The sequence below is a fragment of the Centruroides sculpturatus genome, unplaced genomic scaffold, assembly GCF_000671375.1.
Source record: "Centruroides sculpturatus isolate CEXI.00-Female unplaced genomic scaffold, Cexi_2.0 scaffold334, whole genome shotgun sequence".
NCBI classification, from domain to species: domain Eukaryota; kingdom Metazoa; phylum Arthropoda; class Arachnida; order Scorpiones; family Buthidae; genus Centruroides; species Centruroides sculpturatus.
Genome location: NW_019384688.1, coordinates 19,024 through 45,176, shown reverse-complemented (window position 1 = coordinate 45,176; position 26,153 = coordinate 19,024). Strand labels below are relative to the sequence as shown.

The following is a 26,153-nucleotide window of genomic DNA, read 5'->3' as shown; positions in this document are numbered from 1 at the left end:
GAGAGAATGGGAGCAGTGGCGTAGCGTGGGTGTCAGCCGCCCGGGGCGGAGAAAAATTTCGTTTCCCCTTATTTAGGTATCAATTTAAAAGACTAAAATTCAGTTTCGTCACCGAATAAGTAATGAAAAATTCCGGTAAAGTGAAGAATAGTGTGCAGTGCATGCCGGTTCTAAATCAGTTACAGTTAGCGACTAGGGAGACTTGGGTAGGAATAATGTAAGTGACCTAGCTCTATTGGATATTGGAGGTGTATATATATACGAATAAATCGTACAAGCGAAAAAAAAAAGGTTGACAGGTAGCGCACGGACGGTGAGTCGATTCTCAGACTGTCCGGATGGTAACACTATTCCGTGCATTTCAATCGGTCCGAATCGTAGGTGGACGAAAATATGAAATAAAATGATTCAAATTCTTACAAAATATTATTATTTATTGTGAAATTTTGCCGTCCGGGGCGGGCCGCCTCCACTACGCTACGCTACTGAATGGGAGCCTTATACCCCGTTCGCACCGAGCATTTCGATCTAGATTGTGACTAAGGTCGGAGACTGTTCCGTGGTGCGAACGCTCTCGACCGTTTCAATCTCGAATGAAACGAGGTTCAATCGCGATCGACTGGAGAGAGTTCTCGAAATAAGAGAGATCCCACGCGCGCGAGAAAATACAAGATGGCTGCGGAACACGTGCCGGACTATCAACAGAGAAATAAAAAAGACCTCTGGAGAGACGATGACATCTGTCAATTATTAGATATATAGCAAGAAAAAGTATTTATTTCTAACCAAAACTTCCATTTTGTTTGTTGGTGTTTGTGACTTACCGCGTAGTTACGTCAGTTTTATGATCGCGTGTAATAGCCAGGTTCTCAAGCGGACTGCCTGTACGAACAGCACGACGTTCGACTAGCGACAGTCACAATCCAGATTGTATGTAAATCGAGATCGAAGCGAATCGTGGATTGTGTGCGAACGTAGTATAATAGTATTACTAAGATATTGGGTATCTCTCACACCATGATATGCTAATCACTGGCCGAGTGATTGGCATATCATCTAACACCTAAATAGGGACCAGTTTCTCATAAAAAGTTTTTCCAGGAGTCATCCACTTGACACATAACTCGTGTTGCGTTGTCTTATCCCATCCATTCAAATCCAACGAATATATGGCCGGTTGGCCGAGCGGTCAATGTGGCAGCCTACCGCCCTGTGGGGACCCGGGATCGAATCCGGACGGGTCAAGAAATCCCCAGGAATTTTTCTGGGGTGATCGTTTGGATATGTCGGGCCCCGTCCTTCACCACCCGGTCGCCCCATTGTGGGCCTGGCAGAACCCACAATGGGCCTGCTATAAGAGAGCCTTCTTAGTACCCACAGTGCGGAAAGAGAAAAAAAATTAAACGAATATATTTTGTAGGTTACTTACTTAATCTGGCTGAATTTTTTCAAGACTAGTATAATTTCGAGATTTCTCCTCTGTTTTAAACACTCAATCCAACTCGGACACCGTATTTATTTGAAAAATTACAGAAATGAATTTAAGGAACGGTTGAAAATCATTTTTCCTTGCACATGTTACTTATCTCAATCGTCAAGCACTTTCCATCGATTGATAGATAAAACGGTCATATCTTCGACCCTCGAAAATACTTCAAATGTCTGCCTAATAAATATTTTAAATAAGTTAAGTGAAATCGAAACAGGATCAGTGGTCAAGTTTAGATTAAAATATAAATAATTTTTTTATGTTTTTCCCGTATTGAGACTCGATATAAGTAATTTTGTTTTTCGAAAATTTGTTATCGGATGTATTAAGATAAAGTTATTGTTTATTCATTATCAAACAGCTGATTAGTTAATATAGATCTTTTTGTTAAATAATTGCATTTCCTTTTGAACAAAAACAACTCATGCATTGATATCTGCATCATATTTCTATAATATGGAAGAGGAGGATAATCAAACTGGGAATACCTCTCGTCGTTTCTTAGTTGATCGGAGGGCTTTCGATCAAGGAGTATTTAACGAAGCTTATCAAGTATATAGCGTCAAGGAACCCCATGCCAAAGAGAAAATAAGGAGAGCTTTTAAGTGTAAATGCTCCTTCAAATCGGCCATCAAAATCATTCGAACTCTCTTCCCGATTATAGATTGGACCAGAAAGTATGACGTTCGGAAGTATTTATTTACCGATATCATTGTGGGATTAACTGTTATAGTTTTTCAAGTACCGCAAGGTAAGGCCATCTAGCTCATTTTTTCCCTCTCCTCTCAGTGGACACTCAAGTTCGGGATTTCGGCCCACAATGGAGCGGCCGGTGGTAAGGGACGACGTTCGAAAAATCCGTTCTGCGAGCCCTAAGAAAGCCATTTTTATGCCCATTATGGATTTGATAGAATCCACAATGGAGAGTGATGTGTCCCAACATATCCGCGTGTCAACCCACCACTCATGCTAATTTCTGAGTGTATTCGTGCTCGAACCCGGATCCCCAGGACGACAGGGATGGTGGCATTACTAACTTATAGGACTATGGGTTTTTAAGAGAGTGCAATATTTTTGAATATAACGTAATCGACTCTCCTATTATTTTCTAAAGTTTGACGTAACAATTATAATCACAAATTTCGAAATCTGCGATTTTTTTTCTCTTTCTATACTATCTTATTTAGTGTTTTATCTAAAAAGAAAAAACATCATTGGGGTTATCTGTTATAATATTTTTAATTAGTGGACTCAATTGGAGAATTTTTATGTATGTCAGTGCGTTTTATAGGTTTCATATTTATTTATTTATCGGAGAAAATGGATGGGTCTTATGAAATTAATTTAATTTTTTCGTCCCTGGAAATTTTCAGCCAGTTTGCCTCATTATTGACTTGACCGAATCCATAGTGAGCTTGAGATTTGACGTATCCTCATGAACGTTTCTGGGGATTCAATCAATTATGTCTTTCAAAGATCCCGCTGAAGGATATGAATTCAAACATATCTTGTTATGTGTAATTCGAATTGGGTATCTTTCTCCTCCTTCATAATAACCAATTTTATTAGAAAATAAGTCCATCTTAATGGATAATATTGTAAAATAATAGCTCATATAACCCGCTGTAAAATGATCTACGGCGTAAAAATTCGCTTCAATTTTGGATTGGATTGATGGTTGAAGACAATGCAAAATGTGGACGATCAGCCGAAAGGAATGCCTTCCACGGGTCTGTTATGGGAAAATGGCCCTCCGTTTAAATGTTAGATACATGAAGAAAATCCGAGAAACCCCACGCGGCCAGCTCGTTGGTCAGGCGCGAACCCACGACTAATTAGCAATGTTCAATGATTTTATCCCTCGGCACTGGTGGACCACTTCAATTTTATCTAGATCGAATTTTTTACTTTTTTTTAGCGTAATGGTACGAATTGATAATCTGTTGTTATTAACAATTTGTTTTGAAGTTTGGATAATATCCAAATAATTTCAAATGTTCGAGAAATTCGATCAGTTGTTATTGATCAAATAAATGATTAGGCTACATATCATTCATTAAATTTGTTCTTCGGTTATATTTGAATTTCTCAAATTTTGTGGATTTTCCATAAAATTTGAGAAATTATTAATAAAATAATTACTCAGGTGATGTGCGGTAAGTTTATCCGTCATCGTGAGATAGTAAGTTTGAATAGGTTTAAATCCTCATTTATCATGGGCATTATTCCCTCCTGATAATTTTCGTGGAGTGGTCCATCGGATATGTTGAGCCTCATCCCTCACCACCCGGCTGCACCATTGTGGGTCTGTGGGCTTGCTAAAAAATGCCCTCTTAGTGTCCACAGGGCAGAAAAAGTTAAAAAAAATCATTGTAGGTCTGGCAAAACCACCATTGTTTGGCCATACCCACAGTAGAGAGGCCATCCCTTCAACATAAGGGATGGGGTGCTGACATATCGGGTTGGTGAATAATGGGGCCCAACATATCCAGACCTGACCGACCAATATGCTCGCTCGGATTCGATCCTGGGTCCCCCAGAACGGTAGGTCTACAATCGCCTCGGCCAAATGGCCGATAGGTAAGTATATTAAATTGTGTACCGAATTATAAAATAGAAGGTTTAAGGTTTAAATTAATGAAGTTTTCTGTTAATAGATGATTATTCAAATTTTTTCATAGTTAAAAAATTCAGAATGTAGAATTCTATTCTATAGTACTGTACAATAGGCCTGTTGAGATGAGGAAGGGTTCACTACATTGCAGATAAACTTTGTTAGTATTAGTTAAATGGATAGATAATAAAAAAGTAAATAAAAATCATCTTCGATACTTATAATCATAAAAAATGTTATAATAATTTAAATATAGAAAAATATTTTTATTGATAAACAGTCTGTAAATATAAAGTTTTAATAATAAAATTGAAATCGTTCGATTTTATACGCCTCAAACTGAATGAGGAGAGAGGATTGTAAATGAAGATTGTGAAATTAATTTGCATGTTTTACGTTTAAGGAATGGCATATGGACAATTAGCAGACGTTTCACCTATTAACGGTTTATACACATCTTTCTTCCCTGTGTTAATTTATGCATTAATGGGTACATCAAAACAATTATCTGTTGGTAAGTTGTCTCGGATTAAACAGCAAAATTACGTCAAAATACCTTTTTAACAACGTTAAAATTACAGGAACGTATGCAGTGATGTCACTGATGGTAGGAGGAATCGTTGCAAAGTATCCAGTTGAAGATTTTTGCCATTCGGAAAATTGTACGACATGGAAAGATCCAATCAACAACACCCCCATAAGAGCCTTGGATATAGTTATCATGCTTTGCTTTATATCTGGTTTATATCAAGTAAACGCTGAGTCTAACAATTTATTTTGATTTAACAATGAAAAAATCTTTTAACTTCATATTTATCCATACTTTAGCTCATTTTTGGTTTACTAAGATTCGGATCTTTGAGTGTATTCCTTTCTCCTCAACTAGTCAGTGGATTTACTACTGCAGCCGCTATACATATCCTCACTAGCCAGTTCAGATACGTTCTAGATTTAGAAATTGTTCGTTATAACGGGGCTTTCAATCTAATCTATGTAAGTTATATCATGTTATATACATTATATAAGCTTATTTCTGAAGTAATTTATGATTTTTAAATATTTTTTTAGACTTATATAGCGCTGTTTAAAAATATTTCACACACCAATTTAGTGACCTTGGCTATGTCTCTTTCTACTATTGGCTTTATGGTCTTTTTCAAAGAGTTGGTCGAGCCTCGAGTGAAGAAAAAGATCAAAATTCCACTTCCAATCGAAATCGTAGTGGTTTGTATTCTTAATTTACATATTTTCCAAATTATTTCTCTAATTTTGTAAACGATTGTCAACTAAAATTATTGATACTTCGTGTAGACATCATCAAGAATTCAAAAATGGCGCATGTAAAAACATTAGGGTAAACTTGCCTAATTCGTACTTCGCTTATATCTTGACTCAGGTAATAGCTATTAGTATCTCTAGTAGCAAAAAAAGTAAATAACAATCGGCCATATTACCATCTGACAGACAACACGCTGTTACGCTGCTCCCGACAAAAATATTGAAAAGGAAAGTTTTTTCAACTTTTTCTGTAATATTTTTGCGCATTTCGTAAAAACTTTCTTTAAATTGGATCGTGTGTAAGTTTTTTAACTATCTGTGATGTATTAATACGTATTTTTGTGATTTCATCTGATGTGATGATATATGCGTATTTGTTGTCAAATTTTTTGGCGACAAATGTACAGTTTGTTCGACTCTTGCGTCTATTTCGTACTCGAGGCAAGTTCTTAAAACGTACTGATACGATTTAGGAAAACCATTTTAGATGAATGTCACAATAAGCTATTACCAATTCGTAAATTTATTTATTTTTTACTAAGTTTCTGATTTGAAAAATAGCCGCAAAAGTTCAAAACAAATTATAACTTAATTGTCTTTAATTTAATTTTAGAACAACATGTCAAAAAGAAAATATAATTCTTGGAGTAAAGAAAATATGAAAGAAGCGATTAAAAAATATAATGACGGGACCTTATAACTTAACGAAGTTTGTAGTGTATATAATGTACCGAAATTGACATTTAGACGACAGTTACAAGGACTGAATACACATCAAATAATACACTAGATAGGTCATTTTTCAAATCATTAAAACTGAATTTTAGTGCCGCTTGCGCATCGTGGATGCGAAACCATCCTGGTTCCTTAATAAAGCATATCCTCGAGCCGTTTGTATGGACACAGGCATGCATGGCTTCGAATCTTGTGGATTGTGGCCTTGCAATCGCTTTAAGATCAGGGATGAGGAATATGTTGTTCTTGACGAAGATGCTAATCTAAGTGAATCGGCGGAAGTCTCCGAGAATCTGGCAACTGAAAGGTAGCAAGAACAAACAGATACTTTAACGTGTGTGGCACAATTCAATCAGACTACTGAGCAAGAACAGACTGAAGAAGTTGAGTACCCACAACTTCCTGAGGTCCCAACAACTTACCCTTCGGAAAACCAGCGTCTAGAAGAGAAAGCGAAGGAATGTTCTTTAGGTATGAAAGTAAACATTTCTAATACAGAGACAGTTCGAGCGACATTTGAAATAATATCTCCAATATGTGGTATTCTTGGAAATGCAAGAAGAAAAACTTATCAAAGAATCTTGGTGCAAAGAAAAGTAAAACTACTAAAATATCACAAAAGGAGAATAAAAAAAAAAGAAACAAGAAGATGAAAATAACAGTTGGTACTGTAAATTGTGCCAAGAAGACGTAAAAGAAAGTATAATCAAATGCACACAATGTGAGATATGGGTACATGAACTTTGCGCAAGAACCAACAAAAAATAAGGGATTACAACTGCGATGACTGCCAAAAATTGGCGAAGACCATCCGCCGAATTTGTTACGAGTTAATATATACAAGTATTAATACATTATTGATTAAGATTTTTATTCTTAAGACTGCAAACCAATGATAGGATCTCAAAGTAGATTTAAGACGAATGGTCCTAAATCGTACTTTTTTAGTGTTTTTTTCAATTGTTTATTTCTCAGAAGTTTATAAGATTTATGCTAAATTTGATTATGGTAGTAATAAAATATTTCCCAAATAAAAGTTACTTAAAATAAAAAATAATTTGTGTTTATTAATTTCGATAATATGATGGTTTTTCCTTAAGGGGCACGAATTAGGCGAGTTTACGCTAATCGTTTATTATGCACAAATTTTATAAGTAAAACATGTGTAAACCGGAATCGCACGGTATCGAATATTTTTTATGGTTTGACAAGTTTCCGTTTTGACACAGGTGTTTCTAACATAAGATTTCTATGTTAGAGAAACCTGTTCAAAACGGAAATCTGTTCTGTTTCGAATAATTTTTTCCGTTTCAGGTTTCGTTTCGGACAGATTTTACTTTTTGAATATTTTATCTATGAAATTTTCGGGTTGGTTGGACTTTTGTTGCCAAATGCCAAAACAAACACGAAAGTAAAAAAAAAGGGTGGCGTGTTTTACGTCACTATTTTGTATGTTAAGAATCATGAATTTAATAACTACTGTAGCGAATTTCCTCGTATTCCAATACCAGAACGTGAAGCTTCCATAACGCTGTTTATAATGGCGGTGACATGTATAACAAATGAGGAAGAAACCGGAAGTAACTAAGCGATCAATTACTGAATTGCTGATGCTTATCGGTTAATATCCAAGTTGATTCTTTCCATAGACACACTGTAATTAATAAAATAATGTAACGTTCGATACTCCATCCGGTGCCCTCAGTACAATTAAGGGGGGTAAGCGTTACATAATTTTGGAGGCGGGTACGTGCGAAACTTTATAGAGCGTTACAGAGGTAGGAAGATAGTTGAAAAGTATAAAAATAACATTACGTAATTTAGGAACGATTCCTTTTTAGTGGAATACAATATGTTTCAGTTTACGTAATATTATTGGACTGCAATTGAAAAAAATTGTAGACCTATAAATTCCCATTGTCGTTCGTCCGTCTGTCTTTCCTTAATCTTGAGAAAAATGTTAGATAAATGAAATTCAAGAGAAGATATGGAAAGCTTACTAGCAGGAGGGCCCGATTAACAATATAGGAATATCCGAGTAAAACCGGAAGTCACGTTATTTCAATTCGAAAATTTTCCCTGAAAGGAGCTACATAGATGACCAGCATGACTCTATTGTTAAAGAAAAAGCATGATGTACAGGGGCAAGTCACTACTAATTTGAGGTGGAGACCATATGTATTAAGTTAAATAAATTAAAAATATGATTAAGAATTGCAGCCAAGCATTGTGACGATGCCACAATAAATAATTGCTCGTTATTATTAACATATTTTATATTATCCATTTAAATTTATGCTAAATATGAAACAATAATAGGAATTTAATCATATTGCTGTTAACATTACTACTTTCACTTTTCTAATCTAATGTTTTGATTTTCATTTTCATAACACTTTTTACATGCATGTATAAAGTTCTTCGCTCTTTAGATAATGCTGTTAAAGGTGAAAATATTTGCCCTTTAATCTTATTATCTAAAGCGATATCTTAATATATTTCCATATAAAAACGCTCCAGTGATATTTCAATAATTAAATATTCAGTTTTAAGTAGAATTCATTATGAAATGTGTATAAAAATACTATAGCAGATAACATTTTAGTGGTCAAAGTATCTTAATTTAGTTGACAACTCTTTATGATTAATATGATTAAATGTTATCAGTTACTTTTGAAAATTTATCTAAATTTTAACAGCTTACAATAGGAATCATAACATCAAATACCCTTCATTTAAACCAAAAATATAATATGACCGTCGTAGATTCCGTTCCAGTTGGGTAAATAAATGAAATAAATGTTTATAAAATTCTCAAAATTAAAGAAATAATTGACTTGTAACTAAAGGAATTTTTATAATTTTTTTAAGATTGCCGAATCCGGTACCTCCAAATTTTCATATTTTTACTAAATTGGCTTATGATGCTTTACCTTTAGCAATTGTCAGTTTTGCATCTTCAATATCCATAGCTAAAATCTATGCCGATAAACATAACTACGTCATCAACTGCAATCAGGTCAGTCTCTTTACATATTTAATTAAAATTTTATTATTAAAATTGCGTCGTAATTATAATCTCTTGAAAAAAACCACCATAATTTAGGAACTGATTGCTTTAGGAATAGCTAATATTTTTGGAACTTTCTTCTCTTGCATCCCCGCAACTGCATCTCTATCCAGAAGTAACGTGCAGAGTGAAAGTGGAGGAAAAACTCAAGTAAAAGTTACTTTTAATTAATTAAAATAGAAATTATGTTATGACTTTTACTTAATTTTACAAAACTTTTTTCTAGCTTGTAAGCTTGGTGAATTGTATCGGACTTCTGTTTGTTCTACTTTTCTTAGCTCCTATTCTTCAAGGTTTGCCCAGTGTAAGTTTTATTGTTATTACGGCATCAAAAAATTTCTATCAATCAATCTTTCCTTTTTTTTCAGTGTATTTTGGCAGCTATCACAATTGTATCACTGAAAGGTTTGCTGATCCAAATTACAGATTTAAAAAAATACTGGAAAATATCTATTCTGGATGGGGTAAGCGGGTCAAAATTTGCTATAAAATTAATAGTTCTTTAGCATATAATTAATTAGAATATAAGTTCACCGAAGAATATAAATAATGTTTTAAAGAATTTTATTAGAATTAAGTTCCATTCCGAAATGAAAAAACTAAGTTGTTAGATGTGGAAAATTAAATACTTATATAGTTTTTACAGTGTAACACTTTCGACTAAACGCACGCGAGTGCTATGGGCAACCTGTGGCAGTAATAATATACTGCGTTTACTTCCTGCTACATCATTTTCGCAGTAATTAAGTGAATATAATTTTTTAAATTAATCCTTTTTGCATGAATAATATTTAGTTTATTATTTTTTTTTTTAATTTTTATACCAATAGATAACGCTACATCCGCAAGGTAAGGCCATCTAGCTCATTTTTTCCCTCTCCTCTCAGTGGACACTCAAGTTCGGGATTTCGGCCCACAATGGAGCGGCCGGTGGTAAGGGACGACGTTCGAAAAATCCGTTCTGCGAGCCCTAAGAAAGCCATTTTTATGCCCATTATGGATTTGATAGAATCCACAATGGAGAGTGATGTGTCCCAACATATCCGCGTGTCAACCCACCACTCATGCTAATTTCTGAGTGTATTCGTGCTCGAACCCGGATCCCCAGGACGACAGGNTATATATATGAGAATGTTTGTTTGTATAATATACTAGCTGTTACCCGCGACTTCACCCGCGGATGGGTTTTGCAAGCAAATTCCATTTATATTCGTGTTTCAATAACCATAGTAATTATTATATAACACCTACCGCTGAGAATGATAAGAATTGCCGAGAATCAAACGAACTATTTTCAATTTGATCAATTTTCTGGAACCTTAACAATCGTTCTATAATCGAACCAATATGCAATAACAAATTCTAATTTAAAACGGTTCGAACATTTTTAAAATCGAAGTAGATAAAAATATTTATAACAATGTCTGAAATGTTATTAATTTAATACACCTAAGTACTCAATGAAGACTAAAGCTTAGTTCACACTGAGCGCGATTCGCTGGCGAAAACGAAAAACAGAGCGAATAACCCGTCAAACGAGTCATGTTTGACCGGTTATTCGCTCTGTTTTTCGCTTTCGCCAGCGAATCGCGCTCAGTGTGAACTAAGCTTAAACGTAGTTGAAAACAAAAAATCGCATCTAAACTAGTACAGTAAAAGCCGTTCTTCCGGTTAATCCTTAATTCTCTCCCCCCCGCGGGGGAATTTCGAAAAATCCCTTCTTAGTGTGCGTTAGTGGAGAGGGAGAGCATTAAGACTTAACCGGAAGAACGTCTTCTACTGTACCATTTTAGATGCGATTTTTTGTTTTTATCTGAGTTTTAGTAGGGTAGACCATGGGAATGCACACTAAGAAGGGATTTTTCGAAATTCCCCCGCGGGGGGAGAGGGGAGGATTAATGCTTAACCGGAAAAACGGCTTCTACTGTGCTATTTTAGATGCAGTCTACACAGTTAGGGTACGTCATGAAAACGCACACTAAGAAGGGATTTTTCGAAATTCTCCCGCGGGGGGGGCGAGGGAGAGGATTAATGCTTAACCGGAAAAACGGCTTCTACTGTACCATTTTAGATGCGATTTTTTGTTTTCAACTACATTTAGTCTTCATTGAGTACTTAGGTGTATTAAATTGATAACATTTTAGATATTGTTATAAATATTTTTATCTATTTCGATTTTAAAAATGTTCGAACCGTTTTAAATTCGAATTTGTTATTGCATATTGGTTCGATTATAGATCGATTGATCAAACTGAAAATAGTTAGTTTGATTTTCGGCAATTCTCATTATTTTCAGCGGTAGGTGTTATATAACAATTACTATGATTGTTGAAATACTGAATATAAATGGGGTTTGTTTGCAAAACCACCGCTGGCGAAGTCGCGGGTAATAGCTAGTACAGTGGCATGCCGTGACATTTGACGACACGGAAGTTAGTTTCTGTTAGAAGCCGACTTCCAGGGGCATCAGTTAATTGCGCGTCAGTGATGGTCTAGGGCAGGGTGGCCAACAGTTTTTGTCCCCGGGCCGAATTGGAAAGAAAACTTTTTCTACGGGCCGAGAACCAGAGGCTGCCCTAGGAAGATTTTGAGGTGGTGCGAGATCTCATTATGGTGTCACCCCTTTGAGACTGAATTGTAGATAGAGATTACAGATACATTTTTCACATTATCATACTTTATCAACATTCTACGCTGTACTTAGGAAATTTGCAATGGAGGGTTAACTCTAAACGAACAGTGAGTTGTTGACAACCTTTTTTTTGGCGTTAGAATCTTTCATTGAGCTATTCGGACTTCATTACCTAATATTGAAACATTGATCGCGGGCCACATAAATTTATTAGGCGGGCCGTATATTGGCCATGTCTGATCTAGGATCCTTCGTATTCGTTTGTTCGATAAGCCAGTAAAAACCGTAGACTTCTTTAAATGTATTTTTTAATATCACAATTGCATTCTGAATCGCTAGCCACGACATAAGGGCTAAGATTAAAAATAAAATAAAATAAACTTACTTGATGAAATAAAATGTGTGGTGGATGTACAGTACATACCTGGTACAAAATATTCTTCAATTGTACGAATATACTTTTAAAGAATATTATAATTAAATATACCTTTATAAAGAAATGTACATAAAAATAACATAAAATATTCTTTACTTTTTAAATCTTAAAACAATGCACTTAGTCAAAGAGCGCCCTACCAGTGGCTAATGATTGGGATCAGAGACGGTCCTGCAGTGTATGCATGCACGCGGGCTGCCAAATTCCCAGGGTGCCGATACCGGTCAATGTTCAAATGCCTGTTTAGTCGCATTACTAGTATACCTCAAAGAACGCGACAGGTTGTAAATTTTAAACGTTTCTCGCCATAGCTGTAAAAATCTAAATATGTTAAACTTAATAAATTGTCCGTCGTTTGTTTTCTAACTAGTTCGTTTTAGGACCAGGTGGTGTCCACGGAAATTTCCAAAATTTACTTTTCAGTCACTCTCATTAAAGTGGAAAAATTTCTTTCTTTATTACATCTAACATTACCAAGAAATCAGTCCCCACTGTACTCGGCTAAAGATTGGTACGGTTAAGCTTTTGTTTAAATATTCCGGCTCTTTCAGCAGGGTTTTATTTATGTTCCCAATTCCCTAATCTCTTAATTATTTCACTACTTCTTAAGTAGAAATAAGTCGAAACCGGTTACTTTGTACTCGAATATTTGTAAAATCTCGGGAAAAAGTGGAAAGACAAATTTTTATGACAACGGATACATAAATCGTAAATTTAAGGAAAATAAATTCTAGAGCTTTTTCTGTACCTCGTGCATCTCTCTCATTCATTAAATTTAGTTGTAAACGATGCTACCAAAGTAACAGTTAATTTTTTAACATTGTACAAGAATTCTACATGTTTTTTCCTGCATCCCCTTAAAGATGGGATATACGAAATTGTAATATCATTGTTTAACATTGAAATCCGTGAGTAATATAAAATCGGAGAACGAAATAGAAATATCGAATATTTTAATGGATTTTTTAAAACTCCTGTCAACTATATACAACTATCATAAAAACGTACCAGTAAATTCTAATCAGTTGGATTAAGTTATAAATCTACTCGTGATTCACGTAATCGGGAGAAGGCGGCCAAATATCTAGCGGGCAGGCGGCTAACAACCCAGAACCGATCCTGGATAGAATTGGATACGGTATACGTGTAGCATCCACCCAAGGTCCCTAGGCCTCCACTACCTAAACCGAGTGAGGTCAACGACTTTAAAGTACAAGGATAGCCAGATCCCGTATATTTGTTAGCGTGACCGTGGATCTATGTGACGTCACAGCAAGCCCTCTACTTCAACATGACAGATCTTTCAAATAACAAAATACGATAAAATATTAAATCACTTTTTAATTAATTATTAAATTACTACTAAATGTAAACTACTGTAGAATTTTCGGATTTAATAAGTGTACTGTACGTCAATAAATTTACAAGTCTTTTGTCTAATATTTATTTAACAAATTAATGAGCTATATTTTTTATTATGTGATTATCTTACTTAACTTTTTAATTTTTTTTCGACAATCACCATTTTCAGAAGGCATTCTTTTCAATATTTTATAGTTTTCTTGTTTAAGATTTCTATAATTAATTCTTATTATAGTTCTTAATTTACAAAAATCTTTTATTAAAGTAAAAGGTAAAACTGTTTCCACTGACTAATTCTGTACAACTCCGGGGCCTTTTTTATACGATTCATCGTGATATATTTCGAAATATTTATTCCATTCTATAATTTTTGCTAGCCATTCATAAGTAGGTTTAATAAGCCCTCCATAAGATAAATGTTGCACCCATGACGGAATGCTATAGTTGTAATGATTTGTAATTTTGTTAGTGGAATTAATTAAGTTTGGGTATTTTTCTTTATATTTATAGGCAAAATATCCTGCTATATACTCGAGAGCATCGTAGGTAGTTTCTTCAGAGATTGTTTTAAAGTCTAGATAAGAGTTTCCTGAAGATTTATTTGAAGAAAAAGTAGTTTTACATTCAGTATATTGGTCTGTATTTTCATTTGATACTTCTACACATGCTTTCTCTAAAACTTTGGGTATAATATATTCCTCTTGTCTTCGATCTGTAGTATTTACTTTTGACTCTAAAATACCAGGATTCTTACCTAAAATAATCAATCTAATCCTATATATAGCATTTAATGGGCTTGGATGTTCATTAGGACCTCGTCTTCTAATTTGAAAAAAAAAAAGTTTTCCAGACATTCTTGATTTAAATTGTGAGTGCAGATGTATTTTATATCAAAAGTCGATTTCATATCTTGAAAAAGACCAATTAGTGATTTCATTGAGATTATCATTCCTTTCTGGAAAATTTGGAGGGCATTTTTTCCCACTTGCTCTCATTGTTGAGATTATTTTTATCATTTTATTTAAATGTTCTTCTTGTAATTCCAAGTCTACACCATATCCATTTTTGCTTGGAACAGAACCTTTTGGTGCATAGCTATTAAAAATGTCGAACCACATATTTATATTTCTAATGTACGTTTCATTGATAATAATAATTGATTTATAATAAACGTTTCATTGATATTCACATTCAATTCTTTCCATAAACTTATGTTACTGCAACTACAGTCACTGACGCAAGCTACTACATTATACGATAGTAAATAAAGTTCTGCTATTAATTTTAAAAGTATTTCTCTTCATCATTTTTTGATCAAACCCGATGTAAACAGGTTGCTTCCAATTTGAAAAAAGAAGGTTATTATTGCAACCATACACAACACACCTAGTACTCAGCATTTTGTTCTTCACCTAATATAAAAATATAGCTTTAAATATTTAATGACTTAATTTAATATTTCTGTAATTGTTTTATTTGACTAAGTTTTTTTTTATAAGGTAAGATGATTTAAATATAAATCACTTCGTTAATCACAAAATTGGACGAATATTAAAAGCGAAAACTAAACACGTGCACACCCTGCTCTATGTAAACAGAGAAGTCAGGTCTCGTGCTGACGTCACTAACTTGGCATTCCTGGCTAACATTGTAGAATAGGGATCTGGCTATCCTTGTAGTATATAGTCCTTGGGGTGAGGTTGGTGCTCTGTAAAGCGCGTGCGCGAATCTGGCTTTTTGGATGCTGACAATACAGAGCTTCCACTCCGCCACTAATATTCGGATATACAATAGCGATCTTATCTTTTTTTTCACGTGTAATATAGCAATTTGTAATAAGATACATAATGCGGTTATAATAAAATATTGAGCGATTATTTTCATATAATAAAAATTAATATGTATTTATTTTTTAGAAAATACAGCACGCCACTGAAATTTTTTAGAAAATACAATGACGGCACGCCACTGAGCTAATATAAATATATATTTGATGAATATCTTTCATATAATTGGAATCAGAATAAAATTAATGTAATCGCTACCATTTTTTGCAGATGATATGGCTGGTAACATTTCTTGCAGTCATCATTTTAGGTATAGATATTGGCTTAGGCGTAGGTGTTGGATTTTCGCTTTCAACGTTAATATTGAGAACTCAGAGGTATGTAGATATAACACACTGTATTAAATTTGTCCCCAACTGTTTACCGTTAATAATCATTCGATTTATTTTAGGCCAAGATCTTATTTACTGGGTGAAGTAGGAAATACTAATGTTTACGTTCCAGTTAAAAAATATTTAGTGGTAAATATTACACTATGCATTCAGTATTTATTTTACTAATTAATATAGAGAACACTTTTATTATTTTTATTAGTATTAATTAATGTAAATAAATGCGGTGTTTATTATTGTCAATAATTCTTATGGAATTGGTAATTATTTGAAATAATTCAAATTTTTTTTAGGCAAAAGAAATTCCTTCAGTGAAAATATTTTATTTTGGTGGTCCGTTACATTTTGCAAATGCCGAATATTTTATGAATATGATAGAAAATAGAGTTTCTGTAAATATCAGGTCGGTCTCATTGTACTTTATGTCTGTAATAATTTTATTCTTATGTGAACGCGATAATAACCAGAGGAAAATTACACATTTCATCGCTCTTTTGCATCGAAAATTATTTCATAGTGTTGAAATGCATTATGAACATAGGTGATTCACACATTCAAACTACACTTATAACAAGGATTATTTCANGAATATTAAAAGCGAAAACTAAACACGTGCACACCCTGCTCTATGTAAACAGAGAAGTCAGGTCTCGTGCTGACGTCACTAACTTGGCATTCCTGGCTAACATTGTAGAATAGGGATCTGGCTATCCTTGTAGTATATAGTCCTTGGGGTGAGGTTGGTGCTCTGTAAAGCGCGTGCGCGAATCTGGCTTTTTGGATGCTGACAATACAGAGCTTCCACTCCGCCACTAATATTCGGATATACAATAGCGATCTTATCTTTTTTTTCACGTGTAATATAGCAATTTGTAATAAGATACATAATGCGGTTATAATAAAATATTGAGCGATTATTTTCATATAATAAAAATTAATATGTATTTATTTTTTAGAAAATACAGCACGCCACTGAAATTTTTTAGAAAATACAATGNAATTTGTAATAAGATACATAATGCGGTTATAATAAAATATTGAGCGATTATTTTCATATAATAAAAATTAATATGTATTTATTTTTTAGAAAATACAGCACGCCACTGAAATTTTTTAGAAAATACAATGACGGCACGCCACTGAGCTAATATAAATATATATTTGATGAATATCTTTCATATAATTGGAATCAGAATAAATTAATGTAATCGCTACCATTTTTTGCAGATGATATGGCTGGTAACATTTCTTGCAGTCATCATTTTAGGTATAGATATTGGCTTAGGCGTAGGTGTTGGATTTTCGCTTTCAACGTTAATATTGAGAACTCAGAGGTATGTAGATACAACACACTGTATTAAATTTGTCCCCAACTGTTTACCGTTAATAATCATTCGATTTATTTTAGGCCAAGATCTTATTTACTGGGTGAAGTAGGAAATACTAATGTTTACGTTCCAGTTAAAAAATATTTAGTGGTAAATATTTATATTACACTATGCATTCAGTATTTATTTTACTAATTAATATAGAGAACACTTTTATTATTTTTATTAGTATTAATTAATGTAAATAAATGCGGTGTTTATTATTGTCAATAATTCTTATGGAATTGGTAATTATTTGAAATAATTCAAATTTTTTTTAGGCAAAAGAAATTCCTTCAGTGAAAATATTTTATTTTGGTGGTCCGTTACATTTTGCAAATGCCGAATATTTTATGAATATGATAGAAAATAGAGTTTCTGTAAATATCAGGTCGGTCTCATTGTACTTTATGTCTGTAATAATTTTATTCTTATGTGAACGCGATAATAACCAGAGGAAAATTACACATTTCATCGCTCTTTTGCATCGAAAATTATTTCATAGTGTTGAAATGCATTATGAACATAGGTGATTCACACATTCAAACTACACTTATAACAAGGATTATTTCATTCTTACTTTCATCTTATAATTAACTTATAATTGTATGATGAACTTAGGAATAAATAATCCCTTCACTATTTTTACATTATATTTAATCATTTAAATATATTTATCCATTATTATTCAACTATTCTAATTTGAAAAGTTAAAAAATAACTTGAAAATTGAATATTTTTCTTTTAAAAAATTCAATTTATATTCAGTAAATATAATTGTCTAAATTTATAGAAAGCTGAGAGCTGAAAAAGAAAAATCCGAATGTAAAATTCAACGGAATATATCAATTGCTTCCATCATTAGTTCGGTAAATAATTAAATATCATTTATTTTTATATCTAAATATTTTTCTTATATGAAATTATTAAATTAGAGTATCGAAATGGACGAAACGTCAGAAATACCATCGTATATTATTATAGATTGTTCAGGATTTAATTATATAGATACACCTGGAGTCATTGCATTGAAAAAAGTACAAAATTTAGATTATGAAGAATTTACTTTTTTTTTATTTTGAATATTCTATAACATTAAATCACTTATATCATCTCAGGTAATTGAAGAATTTCGTGAAGTCGGTATTACAGTTTACATTGCAGCTTGTCCGGGTAAGTACCAGTTAATCGGATGAAGTTAGAAAAATTTCGTTTATTTTTAACTTAAAAATTATTAAATAGCAAATGTCAACGCAATGCTTAAGAAAATGGACTTCTTTACCGATGTATCACATAATTCAGTGTATCCAACTGTTCACGATGCTGTTCTTCATTGTAATCACGAAATTCATGTATCTGTATAACATATAACTTACTTTTTTAATATAAAATAAAATTTCATTTGCTACTGTTTTGTAGTTTTTCATTTTACATACATACAGTGGGTGATCGGTTAACGAACATAATCCATTCCAAGACTTTGTTCGCTATCTGAATTGTTCGTTAACCGATTATCGATTTACCATAGGTTTTAATGGGAATTTAATTAATTCGTTCTGGAGACCCCCAAACATAAAAAAATATATACTTTCTTATTACGTTTATTTATATGTAATAATAAAAACATACACAGTCTCGCGTTTTTATTAGTCATGTTTTTTTCCGTTTGTAGGGGTTAAAGAATCTGTCTAATGTCAATTGCTTTTCTCTCTTCTTCAGGATTTTTCAGAAGTAATTAATAGCATTGTAATTGTAGAGATCATCAAGCCTATTAACCTCAACCTGGTTTGGATGCCATTCTAAAACCGTTGTTCTGACATCCTCCCACTTCTTAAAAAGATGTTTAATAGCAGATATCGGCATTAATCCTCTTTTTCAGAAGAAAACATCTTGCTGAGTTTCTTAGTGTTCTTCATTCAAGAGATCTTGGCGTTCTTCTGTCGTCAAATCCATTTCAGGTTCCATTATGAGCTCTTCAATGTTCTTTATTTCTCAGATGTGATTTTTGTTACTCCTTTAGCTGCTTGAGTCTTCTTGATTATACTGTATCTTTCTTCGATAAGATTGAACTGCAGCCTACTGTAGACCTGTTAAGCCTTACTGCACAGCAAAATCAGACATCTTCTGCCCATTCTCTACCTTTGCTATTATACTCTCACCTTTCGAAAAGAAAAACAGACAAAACTTAACGAGTGCCTACCCGACAGTCTCGCGAATACAGTACATAAAAGAATTGTTTTGTCAGAAAAATAAAAGACTGGAATTACAAGGAAGAGTTTCAAAGTTCAGAGGAATACTATCCGATCGGTATATACCGGCTTGAGCGTCGATGTCGACGTCTCCCAAAAGTTTCCGAAAAGTTTCGAATTGTTGTTCGAAGACACTCCGAAAGGTTTCGAATTGTTGTTCGAAGACAAGGGAAGACCAATCGGTATTCATTATTTTACGTCGCTTCTTCTTGTGTTTGTTCTATGGGGTGTTCGTTGTCCGAACATAAAAATCTTTCGCGAAAGTGTTTGTTATGCGATCACCCACTGTATTAAAAATTAAAATAATCTAGTTTACGAAGCAGTTATTAATTTCAGAACGTTAGCTCAACCTTCCACCCCATTGTGGGCCTGGCCAAACCCATAATGGGCTTGATTAAAAAAAAACCCTTTTAGCACCCACATGGCGAAGAGTTAAAATAGAGGACCCATAGCAAAGCCTCTATAGACCCCGAGTGCAAATTATTCGCACGCCGCTCTGGCGGCAAATATTTATATAACACGTAGAAAAATCCAAAGGGTTTCTTCTCCATATGAACCCTTACCAAAGAAAGAAAAAAGGGTTTCTTGGTACAGAAAATCAAGTAAAAATTTTCAATTTCAAGTTACCAAATTTTAAATGTTCTAATAAAATATACAATTAAAAATAGAACTCTCATTAACTGGAGTGCAATTTTTCTCTTTTAGTCAATAATGCCTGATATAATTTTAACATGCGGTTTTCAACCAGTCCATACTGACAAAATTTTTACACTTTCGAGACGGAAGAAAGGAATTTTACTTGAAAAGGCTAAGCATTTAGCTGCAATTAAAGAAATTAAAAACGATGGAGGAAGTAGTTACAGCTACTTGCCTACCCGAAATGAAAATGAATGAGAAATCATATTATATTTGTACTAAGGCATTTTTTTACATTTAAATTGCCAAATTTGCACTTTTAAATAATTTTAGATGTCAGCATAACCTTTCTGCAATAAACAAACAATGATTTGCATGACAACAAAACAACGTTGTATATCGCTGCTTTTATTATTTATTAAGCTATATACTGTTGAATTTTTCTCTAATAAAAATATTTCGTACATACAGTAGAGCGTCGTTTATCCGAATCAATTGGGGACTGGGGTGGTTCGGATAACGAATCATGTACGAAAAAATATATTAATTTATCCCATGTTGAAATTTCTCTCCGTTGCGTGTCGCTTCGCGTTGAATTTTCGTCGATGTTAAGCCTAACAAAGACTATTGTATTGTTAAAAATTATTTCTTTATTTTGTATAAACAAAATAAATTTATTGAAAAATATAAAAACAATAAAAATTATACTTCAGATGTTAATTTAGTATCGAAAACGTAATACTGTATTTGAATAGCCCGAGAAATAGCCGAAGATTGCAGCGCCACAGCACTAGCAAACATTTAAATTTGCCGACTGGAATGCTTTCGGATAAACGACGCTCTACTGTATTTGCGATTTATTTTTAATACAAATTAATTTTCAGTTATCAGCAGATAGAAAAATAGTTACAGCAACGTGTAAGTGCAAGGGTCATCAAGGGTATCCATGGTCAGCACAAACATGTAGCAGCAACGATTTTTGCATTAAATAATTATAAAGACTAAAGTGTTACCAGTGGAAAACAACAATGGGGAATTCTACATAGGAAGATATACACATCAGGTGGATGTCGCCTTAGTAATTGTGTAATTCCAAAAAGGATAAAAATACCAGCATTATCATCAAATGCACCAACATTTTTATTATATCAAAGAGTAAAACACATTAATATATTAATTTAATAATTATAATTATATAAATCCCCTTAAGCCTCAAGCCCGAGATATCTCGGGCAAGTTACATTAATTGTGCTCTTTCTTCAATGTTGAGAGCTGAATTCAATGAAGATGCACAATGTCAAGTGCTGCTGATTTAATCAACACAGTTCACGAACAATATGAGGAATTACAAGTATATTTAAAATCTTTAATTACTCCACTATTTGAAAGTGAACGTATGAATAATTGTTATAAAATTGTTGAAAAACTACCTACAAAGATAAAACTAAAAATATTATCCATTATAAATATAAAAATCCATTAAAAAATGTTATTTCAGCAAAAATGTTAAAATTTTATAATGATAATGTGATTATCAACTTCCAAAAATTACTCAAATAGCATATATCACAATAAAATAAAGCACATGTCCAGACTGGTTCATTTACAAACGATACAGATTAAGCAGCTCTATAGCTCATTCTATAAAAAGAAAAAGCAATTTTGAAAAATTGCCTTAGATTTTTAAATAAATTCAAATGAATAATTGCAACTGATTATGGAATTAAATTGGAGAAAATTGCAAAAATTTCATTTTCGCTTAAAAATATATTAGAATAATTGATGCAGGAGTTATTTGTAATGAAGCTCTCTAGATTTGTGCAAGCCCTGATGGTATATGAAAAAAAAAGAGATAAGCTTACTCGAAATTAAACGAATTTCTTGTCATCAAGAAAAATAGAAGCTGTAAATGGTGTCCCTTTTAGCCTACCAAATTAAGAGCTGTATATCTGCCAAAATATTGTTATATATGGTAGTTGGTAAAAAATAAGTAAAATTTTTTACAAACTCATTGCTAGTCCAAGTTTTATTTTTTTGATTAATTATTTAAATTGAAATGATATTGCTTTCAACAATTCTCATAAGAAACATTCAGATGTAATTTCAACAAAAGAATCAAATTTCGAGATAAATTAAGCGCGATTCACATTTAAAAATTTCCATTGGATACTCCGTTTATTCGGATGTAATTTAATGTAAGTCTAAAATAAAATTATTGCAATTGGAAATCGCATCAGTACTTTAATTTTTACTGTAAATAAAACAATTCCGACTAATATTAATAATTTATATACGTGATGCTTAATTTCTTTTACTTTTTCAACGTCTGAGCATTGAAGTTTTTATTATTATTACAGCAAATTTCATTTCAATTTAACATTTGACATATGTTTAACTTATGAAATACTGACTTGTAACTCATTTTACTGTTACATAGTATTTTAAAACAATAATTATGTTGTTTTTAAACAGAAATACGTGCTTTTACAGAGATTTGTTAACATTTTCTTCATTATGTTTTCTTTCATACTTTGTAGATAAATCAACAAAATTGAATAAAAATTTGGAAACATTACAGACAGCGATGAACAGCAACTATATTAACTTTAATTTGTACCAAAAAAACAATATACACGAAAAAATTATTTATTAAAAATACATATAATAATAAAATACATGTTTTCTCAGGATTTACTATTAAACTACTATCATCCACCCGGCACTAGGTATTGCGGCCGACGTACACGTTTTCGCGATGAAAACATCGGCTGCAACCTCTATACTACTGTCTTATGGTAGGTTTGGAAGAACGTTCAGTAGGCACTGCTTTTGTTACTTGCTTCGATCTCGTAAATAATAGTAAGTTGCATGGTCCTGAGGAATTAGGTTATGATCCGTGTTCAACCTTATCAACCTTTGGTGGATCATGCAAATAGGTTCCGACATCACTACTCCCCACCAAGAAATACACGTCAACGAAACATTAATATGTACAGTACGAAGAACCGAACCCACCTGTTTCAGTATATGTACAATAAAAAACATAATCGCTGGGGAATCAAACAAGTTTTTAGATGCTGAGACTCCATCTCGCACTACTGCCTGGGATTTTTCACTTATCGAGGGGCCGAGTCTCAGGAGAAGGATAAAAGTCGTACTATAATTGATGAAAGAGGTAAAATACTCCGTCGAATATTAAGAGCAGATAGATGTCCTATATGCAACAATCAGGGTGGAGACCGTGCTCATACAGTTAGATATTCCCAATGAATGAATTACCTGACAAAATTCGTTGTGGACATGTCAGATTCTAAACAGGAAACCGACGATGATATGAGCTCTGGAATATGCACCAGAAAATGATAAAAAAAGATTTTGAAGTATATGCTTAACTTTTATTTCATTTATTCAAGTCTTTAGACTTGAACATACACGACTTCTAGTTGGCTTCATTCAAAATTGTCTAAATTAAAAAAAAAAAAATATATATACATATTTAATTTTCTGAAAAAATATTTTCTTTGAAATACAATTTAACTATAATTATCAGAAAAAAATTAGAGTGCAAAATTTTATATATCATATAAAATTCATTTAATTTTAATCATCATGAGCTTATAAGTTCATACAATAAATATAATTAATATTTAAGGCATATTTTGAATAAATTTTCTGAAATATTTCGACATTTTATTTAGAATCAGTCATATTTTCGAATTATGTGCGCGCGCACTATATTAAACTAGTCTTATAAGGATTGACGAACAGGTTAAAAAATAATTGATACAAAAATAAGTAATGGCGCACTTAAACATATTAATCATTTCGACGCTATGTTTGAAGGAGAAACTTTACAAGGAGCACCAAATCCAATAATTCTGCTTGCATTAAGAGAATGTACAGTACTGTACAATTAAAACAGTATATTATGATCGCAATAAAAATGAAAACGCGATATGAAAAGCCAATATCTTAGCGTATTTGGTTGCTTAATTGCATCTGGCAATTCGCGTTTTTCATGAACTATAGAGGGCACTGCATTTTTACAAAATGGCTACTTTATCTGGGTCACTTATAACTACTAATGTAAAATTAATCACACATTACTGTCCGTTATAATATATGCTGCTTGTAGCTGTTTATCGAGAAAGTTTATAGAAAGAACAATTATTGCTAGCAGGACACGTCATTATGTGGTAATGAAACAAATGAGCGAGATTGTTCTATACATATTTGTGCCCTTTGTGTTAAAAAACATCAGCTTTAACATCTGTCCCATTAGGGCCGGATTTACAAGTATGTAAGCTGTTGCTTAGGGCCTCGACTTTCAAGGGGCCTCAAACACTTCTACAAAAAAGAAAATTGAAGTCAAATTTTGTAATAAAATTTTTTTTACAAACCAACAAAATATACTTTACGGTTAAAGTCCAGATACGTATACCGTCATGGCGGCTCATCTCTGATTCCAGCAAACAAAAGAAAGGAAACAGTGGGGACGCATGTTCTAACCTAATCTATTCTAATAAATTACCATAATTATTACCAACCAAATTATTAGAATAGGTTAGGTTAGAACGTGCGTCCCCACTGTTTCCTTTTGTTTGCTGGAATCAGAGATGAGCCGCTATGACGCTATACGTATCTAGACTTTAACCAATATTTTTATGATTGACTTCTAAAATTGTCAAGAATTAGTAGGAACCTTACAGTTTTAAGCATTTCCAGCTTAGAGCCTGGAAATGCTTAAATCCGTCCCTGTGACCCACACAAAATTACTGGCATTTTAAACTTTAAGTCCACTCTTTCGGAAGTTCATAAATATAACCGACCGATTTCTGAATAATCGTGTTTTTCATGCGGGAAAACTTGCATTGGGCTCCCGTATGGCTTTAATTAAAATTGTAATTTGGAACGCGACAGCTTTGCTTTTTCTATTGCTATTCATCTTTACTGCTGATAATACACAAGAATGATTCAAACGACCCAAATATAATATTTTTGTTTTTAAACACTAGAGGGCGAGAATCCGGTGAAAATGCGAATAGAGCTTATTCCTCAAACATGGCGTCGAAATGATGGTAGAATGTACTAGAAACATGCTATATCTAGTTATACATGATATATATAAGGCACTTACGACATGTTATATAATCAGTTATATAAAAGTTATTCGCTTAAGACCATGATCCTCTTTCTGGTTCGACAATCCTAGGAGGTCCCCTCAATTTCAAAATATCAATCTTACACCCTTTTAATTTGTATTTAAAATTTAATGCCACACTACATACAATTTCTAACGAATATTTATCTCTAGCAAAGACTCGATTTTATAAAAATGTAAATTATAATTTCTTAACAATATTTGTCAAACACGTTGACGAAAAATACTCGAACAGAACAGAATTATTTAAATTTCCTAATTCCTAGATCCTTTAAATTAATTATTTACTCATTTAAATATCCTAATATCTTTTTATAAAAATCAAGATAACTTACCGATGAAAATGGATGAAAAGTTAAACGTTCAACCTTCCATCCTCACCATTTTACATTTCAAATGACTAATCACATTTCACAGCCAAGGAACACGTTACCGGACGCCTGGTGACAAATTATGGAACTACGGTCTTAAAATTATCGTATCAGCAGAAAAAAAGAAAATAAAAAATTTTAAAAGAAAAATTTTACTTAAATTATTTGGTATGTTAATACATGTTTTATTATATTTTTAAATTAATGTTTTCATTTAGAGACGTCCGAGCGGTTAGAGTAGCAGTCTACCGCTTCGGGGAACCCTGAATCGAATCCAAACTGGGTTGACAAATCCCAAGAATGTTTCGACCCGAATCCACAATGGACTTGCTAAAAAAAAAAAAAAGCCCTCTTAGTGTCCACAGGCTGCAAATAATTTTAAAAAACAACATATAATGTGAAAACATTTTTTTGTTAATTAACAAACTCGTTTGTTTGTTTAGTTATGGCAACGCAACACTTGGGCGATCTGTCTAGGGGGAATGCCTTCCGGGAGGTCTTTTTAAGGGAAACTGGTCCCTAATTAGGCGTTACAGACGTGGAGAAAACCCGGAAAACTTCACGTGGCCAGCCC

General features: G+C 33.0%; 1 protein-coding gene and 1 long non-coding RNA gene across 2 annotated transcripts; one reads left to right on the top strand and one right to left on the bottom strand.

Moving 5' to 3' along the window:
• The first annotated feature begins 1,889 nt into the window (after window positions 1-1,889).
• Window positions 1,890-18,573, top strand: LOC111627098 (prestin-like). The gene is made up of 20 exons (XM_023370653.1): window positions 1,890-2,240; window positions 4,507-4,617; window positions 4,685-4,854; window positions 4,932-5,096; window positions 5,172-5,327; window positions 8,816-8,898; window positions 8,988-9,135; window positions 9,223-9,336; window positions 9,413-9,490; window positions 9,555-9,650; window positions 15,674-15,780; window positions 15,855-15,924; window positions 16,089-16,336; window positions 16,998-17,129; window positions 17,204-17,273; window positions 17,444-17,553; window positions 17,956-18,031; window positions 18,098-18,199; window positions 18,281-18,335; window positions 18,405-18,573. Exons 1-20 carry the CDS (start codon window positions 1,946-1,948, stop codon window positions 18,524-18,526), a joined length of 2,508 nt encoding a protein of 835 aa, XP_023226421.1. The 5' UTR covers window positions 1,890-1,945; the 3' UTR covers window positions 18,527-18,573.
• A 4,376-nt stretch (window positions 18,574-22,949) lies between these two features.
• Window positions 22,950-25,642, bottom strand: LOC111627097. The gene is made up of 2 exons (XR_002756976.1): window positions 25,544-25,642; window positions 22,950-23,510 (listed from the first exon to the last, which is right to left on the bottom strand). It is a non-coding gene; the product is annotated as an uncharacterized LOC111627097 (long non-coding RNA).
• Between the last annotated feature and the right edge of the window lie 511 nt (window positions 25,643-26,153).

Excerpts from the sequence above, each read along its gene's own strand:
- LOC111627098 (XM_023370653.1), top strand. The coding sequence starts at position 1,946 with ATGGAAGAGGAGGATAATCAAACTGGGAATACCTCTCGTCGTTTCTTA. Across the intron at positions 9,136-9,222 it reads ACGTCATCAACTGCAATCAG|GAACTGATTGCTTTAGGAAT; the intron begins GTCAGTCTCTTT and ends ACCATAATTTAG. Across the intron at positions 17,274-17,443 it reads CAGTTAAAAAATATTTAGTG|GCAAAAGAAATTCCTTCAGT; the intron begins GTAAATATTTAT and ends AATTTTTTTTAG.